The sequence below is a fragment of the Elaeis guineensis genome, chromosome 14, assembly GCF_000442705.2.
Source record: "Elaeis guineensis isolate ETL-2024a chromosome 14, EG11, whole genome shotgun sequence".
Taxonomy (NCBI): Eukaryota; Viridiplantae; Streptophyta; class Magnoliopsida; order Arecales; family Arecaceae; genus Elaeis; species Elaeis guineensis.
The window spans coordinates 58,353,854-58,361,477 of NC_026006.2; the positions used below are offsets into that span (position 1 = coordinate 58,353,854).

General features: G+C 40.5%; 1 protein-coding gene across 1 annotated transcript; it reads left to right on the forward strand.

Moving 5' to 3' along the window:
- The first annotated feature begins 468 nt into the window (after window positions 1-468).
- On the forward strand, window positions 469-6,727 carry LOC105057461 (uncharacterized). The gene is given in 4 exon segments (XM_019854832.2): window positions 469-697; window positions 838-907; window positions 910-939; window positions 5,960-6,727. Coding segments are annotated over 4 exon segments (381 nt in total). The 5' UTR covers window positions 469-499; the 3' UTR covers window positions 6,043-6,727.
- Window positions 6,728-7,624: the final 897 nt, after the last annotated feature.

Sequence of the window (7,624 nt, forward strand, 5' to 3'; positions counted from 1 at the left end):
AATATTGTTGCCTATGTTGCGTGTTCCAATACGGTTATGCATCAAACCAATCATAGTTACTGATTTATTTAATAATATATTATGATATGATTCACACAAATCAGCAGCTTGCAAAAATTTCTCCCTGTACCGTCACGAGCCGACCGACCGTCGGAAAAGAAACGTCATCATCCGTCCCATTTCCGGATGCGGATCATATCTCTCGCACGAACGAATGATTGATCTTTCTTTCACACTGTGAACCATTGTATCATGCTATAGCTTCCAAAGTGCAGCATCTACGTCCAAGACGTTGAGCTTTGAAAGCAGTGCAAATCGCGATCTGATGGTTTACGCGCGAAGGATACAACCCGAACCATTTTCTTCCGGTCCCATCTCTCTCTAAATTCCAAATTTGAAACCGGCCAAGTCGAATAAAACAAGACCCAGATCCTCTCTTCCGACACTTCTAAAAAATAGAGAGAGCGGCCGATACCAGGGAGGGATTGAAGGGGGAGAGATGGCGGAGAAGAGCAAGAAGGATGGCGCCAAATCGGCGGCCTCAGTGGCGTACCTGAGGGCCTCCTCCGATGACCGGAAGCCGTCGGCGCCGCCGGCGGGGACAGGGCCCGCGGCCGCCGCGGCCAGGAAGATCACCTTCAAGAGCGCCAATATGAAGGAGGAGATGCAGCAAGAGGTTTTCGAGTGTCCCCGCATTGTACGGAGCTCCACCTCTTTCTCTTGATCGCATTCCCGTTTTATGTCTGCCTCCGTATCAGATTAAAGTTTGAATTTCTTCTTTTTTTTACTATTTTCCGATCTATTCATTAGGTTTGCCTGGTTTTATTTGTTGGGCAGGCGTTCGAGAAGTATACAGTGGAGAAGGGCATCGCTGAGTACATCAAGGAGTTCGACAAGAAGCACGGCCCAATTGGCACTGCATTGCCGGCCGCAACTTCGGTACCTCCTGTTGGGTATACCGATGATACCCCCTTACGCCAACTCACCGTCAGGCCTACTTGACCGACGCCCGACTCTGCCGACCGACGGCTGCCGTTACCGACCGACCGAAGATACGTCGGTCGGGCAAACCTTCTTCTCTCTTTTGGTCTCTCTTGATCGGCTGTGAACTATGGAGTCCAATGCCTGACTCTCGCAACGCGCCCGACTGACTGTCGGGAGGGGGACCCCGAGTTTCCATCCGACACCCCTCAACTAGCCGCCGACCTATAGTCGGCCGGCTCCTTCAAATGCCGTACGACTGTTGAAAACTGTCAGTCCTGACAACGGCATGCGGCACTGCTGCCTAGGGACATTATCCCACCTAAGCATGAGTCGATCCTAGCGATTTGATAGTCCCACGGTGATTTGACAGCCTCACGGTGACTCTGACGGTCCTCAGTGGGTTGACAATCCTTCGATTGTCAGCACCATTAATGACGGCGCCATACTGTGCTCCACTATATATATCGGGGAAGGCAACAGTGCGAGGAGGTTCTTTCGAAACCCTGGAATCTCTCCTCTTCTCTCTCGCTCTCGCCCTCTCCCCTTGAGCTCTTTGATCATTTTCTACTGTTGCCTAGTTTCCTCTCTGACTTGATCGTCGGAGGGTTCCCGCCGGAGTCACCTCCGGTCAGTGCGGATTTTCTTTTGCAGGCGCTCGCTCCCGGCGACCAGGCGACGAGGGGATTGACCGTAACACCTCCAATTGATCTCATCTTTCTTCTCCTGTTTGCGTTCGTATCAGTCTTTTAGCTTAGTTTTTCTCTCTCTCTTTAGTTTTTCTTTTTTTTTTTTTAAAAAAAAGGAAAGATACTTATTAAGCTGAAAATACTTGCTTCTAAGGATTTAGATCTGCATTTTTTTTTTCTTTTAGCTGGATGAACTCAAGGAAGCAATGAGTAAGTGGATTAACTGGTGCATGATCAAGTAGTTACCTGATTTAGAATTTGATTGAAGTGCTTGTCACAAAGGGGGTAATTTACAAAGGAAATGATAATTCCCTTAGATAAAGTGTGACTTGGAGAACGGTCAATCCTTTCTGAAAACCATTTAGTTAGTATGAATCTGTGCATCAGAATAATCAATAGAAAGATGATGTTTATGGTTAAGAAATTTCAATCCTTTCTGAAAAACATTTAGTTAGTATGAATCTCTGCATCAGGATAATCAATTGATTGTAATGGTTAATTATTAGAATTTAGAAGTGCTCTTGGAATGTTTTTTCCACCTCCTTTTTCTTTCTGAATATCTCGTTATCTCTTTTGTTGGACGTTGCCTGACAACAAGCTGCCGGTGCAAAGCGAGCGTTTCTTCCTCAAACTGTTGAGTATCCACTTGAAGGCAGTAGGAAAAGAACGTGTTCATCTATGTGGCCCAATGTTTATTCTTGCGGACAATGTTCCTGAATTTCTTGACCGAGGAATCAATGGTTTATTACAAGGTTTCTGGGTCTGGATGTGAGTCCATATGGAACGATCAAAGGAGCCTGTATCCTGCAAGACATGCCAATCGATGCATTGTGGAGGCAAAGCTAAAATCTTGGATAAAATGCAATGAAAAACCTTTTTACACATCCGGATGTAGATAAAAGCAACTTTTGCATAAACTAGGCCTTTTAATTATAGAAGTATGCTTGAAGTAATATCAAAATGAAGATGTTAGCACACCAAGTAATTCTGAAATCCTGATTCTGGTCATCCAAAAAAAAAATTTCAAGATCATATTAAGGTCTAAGGAGTTTCATGTCTAACTACTTTTAGAAGTCTAATTTGATTCTCAGCATGTACCTTTGAATATTCACCGGATTATTGTTTGAGGTTCTGGAAGCTGTCAAAACTTATTTCATATATGTGAAATTTTCAGCTTGCTAGTTATCCATGTTGGATATTGCAAAGTATGCTCAATAAATTTGCCACCAAGATGAACCAACTGTTGTAATCGCAGTTTTAACCAAGTTTGGTCTATTTACTTGAGACTACACTTATCGATTAGGCATCGCCATATTTACCTATCAAAGAAGTAGATTTTCTGGTAGCACAAAATTTCCTGAATCCTTTCTGAAAACAGCAACCTTCAGTCTTCATTGAACATGTGCCCATTATTACAACCCATAAACTTTATTTTCAGGTACTAAGTACTGTGTCCCTTTGTTTATGTCATATGCAGTTCAACATCCTCATCTTCTCAAGATATATAATTTGTAGGCGAACCCTCTTTAATGTTGAGAGTTCAAATAATATACTGTTATTGTCTTTATTATTTTTTTATAACATCTTTCTTCAAATTTTAACAACATGTAGTGATTACATAACCTATTATTATCCAGCTGCTTCAAATCATAGAGGCTTCATTTTGTTTCTCTGCTTTGTATAGTTGATATGTAATAAAAAGTTATTTGCTCCAAGGTTAATAGAACCCTATGTTTGATGGAGCAAGGTTTTTCAACCCATGTTTCTGTGAGCTTTTCCCATTGTTCTATTCTTTTCTCAACAGTTCAACTCTGTAACATTCAAAATTAGTATGCATAATTAAATTCCATGAGACTTGCATCTACTCTTCTATGAAAGTGTAGAGATACAATGGAGCAATCCTTACTCTTGGTGCAGGCAACTATTACAACTACAATTTACTATCCATGCCACATGTTCTTCGCAGACATATCACTGTATCATCATACATTTCTGAAATTATATCCATATACACTTAGCTCATGCCTTTTCTTAATGGTTACCAAACTACTTTTGGTAGTTGTCCACATGATTTCCACATCCTATTAGGACCATGTGGTTATTTTTTCCCCTCCTGTCTTTTTATCAATCTGGGAGCATGAATGTAGATTTCATATGTTGACCTCCTTCAGTAAAGCCAATAACATTTGTGGTATTAATTGGTTTTGCACTAACAGATGCTGTTTTATAACTAATACATCTATGGTTAATGCAAGATGTCCTTCGATGTTTTCTTTCGTTTCCAAGTTAATTACTTTAATTGTTGGGGTACATAACATTTAATTTAATTATTTTAACTTTAATTAAGTCTTTTTTTAATGTGCTGCTTAAATTATTTTATTGCTGAGGTATAGTCTTTAGATACATATTCCGGGAAGTGAACATGTCAATTTATACTGATAACTAGTTAATCATAGGACCTATGAGTTTGGGCTAGTTTTTGCTTTCCAGTTTTGGAACTGTTTGTTGACATTATGATGGCAATGTTTCCTCCCCTTTTCCTTCTGCTACATGTGTCTTTGCACTTCCACATGACATGATCATGGTTATGGATCCTTTTTCTGCATCTGTACTTGTATTCAAGATATGAGTTTGAGAAATGAAGTTTTCTTGGATTCATTCTTGTGTAGGTTCATCCATATTTGGATGAAAAAACCTCATCTTTTGTCATTTAGTTGTCTTGTAACTGAAGTTAGACACCTTGTTGAATTAATATTGAAATGTATGCAGTCAAATCATTTGGCCTAGAAGGGGTGACATGGCACCATATAGGGAGGTCCGGTCACATGAGGTCAAAGCAAGCACGTTCAGAAGTGATTGTACAACTGGTTGCGGAAGTGAAATAATAGTTCTTTGTGAGTAGAAGAGGAGCTTGGTTCCCACAGTCAGGACCTAAAAGCCCTCCTATACCCTAGAAGAAAATTTACTACTCTAACGTGATGGTAAAATATGCAATGACTAACTTAAATAATAATATGGTTAATAAAACAATAATAAACATAGCGATTTGGTGGTTATTTGACATGCTATGAGAATTATTGACATGGCATAAGTTCCTTGGCTTGTGGAAGGTCGCTTGTCAGCCTCCTTGGACCATCACTGAGTTGCCTTCAAGCTCCTTTGGTCTCAACATAGCAAGTTTTGGTAAAGAAGCAAAACTCCACCTGAAAAAGGTAGCAATTAGGCACTCAACTACATAAGCACTCAATTCACCATAAAAAGAGAGACTGTATATATGGTGTTCATAACTTTTAGATTTGATGCATAGGACATGTAGGTGCTCTTAGAATTGGAGTCAAATTGTGAGATTCTACAAAAGGAAAGAGAAATTGGACTCAAGTTTGATGACATGATGGGGTAATCTATCATCAGCCTGATTGTAAATGATGTTCAGCTAGTAATAAAGATCTGGTTGCATTCTGAAATCTATATAAATAAATTTTACCTTTAGCATCCTTGTGGAGTTCTTGTTGAGGCTAGAGAGGCAATGTGTTTGGTGAAAATTGCATTAATACTAGGAAATATGGATGGAAGTGAGGAAAGGGCTGATGATAGGCTTGGCTGTTTTGCTGTGATGACTCATGATTCTTCGAGCCTTTTCGGTTTTCTATTTCTTCTCTCTCTGATTTTTTACCGTATGACATGCTTCTTTTTAAGCCATTCTCTTCCTTATTTACCATACTTATATTCCGGTGCAATTTAAATCTCATACTTTATGTAGACTTTCTTAACTAGTTCGCAAATATGAAACCATGACAGGCTGCAATGTCTTTTGCATAAGTTTGTTGTTCTAATGCCAGCTATACATATTTAGAACAGCATCCTTGAATAGCATATTTGCTTCCAGTTTTAAACATGTGATGGCAAGTTTGTGTTTGGAAGGGAGCAATGGAATTGAAATATCATGCTGACTGCCTGCCTTAAATTGATCAGAAAAGGCTTATAGCTAATGTTATATTTATATGATGTAATTTTTTCTGCATCTTTCTACCATATATTTGCTAATACGTCCAGCAACTTTCACATCTCATTAAACTGTCCCTGCTTTACTTAGTAAAAGTCATTTGAAAATTCTAAACAGACAGTGCAGCTGAATTCTAATTGCCTTAGCTTCTAAAAATCCACATATGCAGTTCATTTTGGTAAAATTGACGCCCTTGGTTATATAGGAGAATATCTTGCTTCTTGACTTTTGTTTTAGGCATCAATTCCACTGTGTGATGAACTTTTGTTGGCTTCTTGTTGAACAGGTTCATACGTGACGCATGAGACCAACCACTTCATCTATTTCTATGTAGACTCGAAAGCCATTCTGTTATTCAAATCTGGTTGACAATGGAATGATGCTTTTGCCGGCTCCCGTATCCTATTTTTTGACAGTCTTTTGGCCTGCAAATTATCACCATGGCTTTCCTACACTTGCCTGTATATCTTATTCCATCTGTGCAATGAGCATTGCGCTGAAACATAGAATCTGAGCTCAGTCATCATGTCTTATAAGCTCAGAGAAGGGATGTTTACATGTTGACTAAGCTCGGCACTAGTTCAGTTCCTTCCCAAAGCGCATGAGTGCTACGGTGGATGGCGAGGCCGAGAGAGATGATGGAGCAGTAAGAAGAAGGTGGATGGCGAGGTCGAGAGGCATGATGGAGCAGTAAGAAGAAGAGGGAGGGCAACGGCTACGGTGCCGGCTACATTGGAGGTCCTGCCCAAGAGAGAGAGAAAAGCGACCTTCCGGTGGCGGCGAAGCAGATCCATCATCTGCATTTGAGGCCACACCTTCCCTCTTCTTATTACCAATACTCCGTCGTCTCCCTCTACGCACCACAACGCTTGAAGATGGAATTGCACTTTGGGAAGGATGGAGAGTAGGGAAATGGGACCGAGCTGAGCGGTGGACGACGGGCATTTTTACTCTCTTTGCGCTCTCCCTCGGAGAAATTATTGGTTGAACAAGTCCACCACACTATTCTTGGACTGGTAGTTCAATCAAGACTCGGGGTATTAGTAGAGGGAAAACTAAATTGCCAATGGGAAAAACTTAAGGTACTATTTGATAGTTTCATAAATTTTTGCTACAGTATTTTTTTATAATATTTTATTATAAAAAATAATTTAGATATTTTATTTTTTTCTCTCTTCTACCACCCCATCCCTTAAGCTGCTTCTCTTCTTCCCCTCCTCTGACAGTCTCCCCCCCATCGGTGCTCATGCCATTTTTCTGTTCGTGCCGTCGACCCTTTCTCCCACGATTGTGCTGCTAACCTGCTCGTGGCTCCTTCCCCACCGCATCTTCTATTTTTTTTTCTTCTCCGCTGAAGTCTTCTCTTGCAATTTTTTTTCTTATTCTCTACGGTAGCCTTTCCCCCTTAACATGCTCGTGCTGCGATCATATCTTCTTGCTCGTGCCACCCCCTCCCCTTCTCTCGTGATTGTGACTTCCTACTTGTGCCCCCCCTTTTATTCGATCGGTGCTCTCCTACACATGCGGCTTCGTCACTGTGCCTCTTTTCCTTGCCCACAGCATCTTCGCCATCCCCTAACGGGTTCTTAGTTCACTAATGTTCCGCCTTTTGCCTATGGCGCTTCTGTCTATCGGATTCTCCACCATTGCTTTTTTCAGCTCCTTCATTTTTCGGAATGGCAGTCAAAGATTTTGAAAAAAAATATCATTTTTTATAATAATTTTATTTTTTAAAATATTTACCGCATCAATTGTGCATATGGCATCTTATCCCAAATGAAAATAGTGAAAAAGAATCATATTTTTGCTAATCTCAAATGTAAATCATGATTAGATTTTTTTCTTCTTTTTCCATCTCGATTTAGCCTCTATCAATGTCTGTGGATGTGTTAAGCTTTGGTTGAATTGGTCAAATGATGTGGTGGATATCAATAATTTTTCCTCTCCTTCG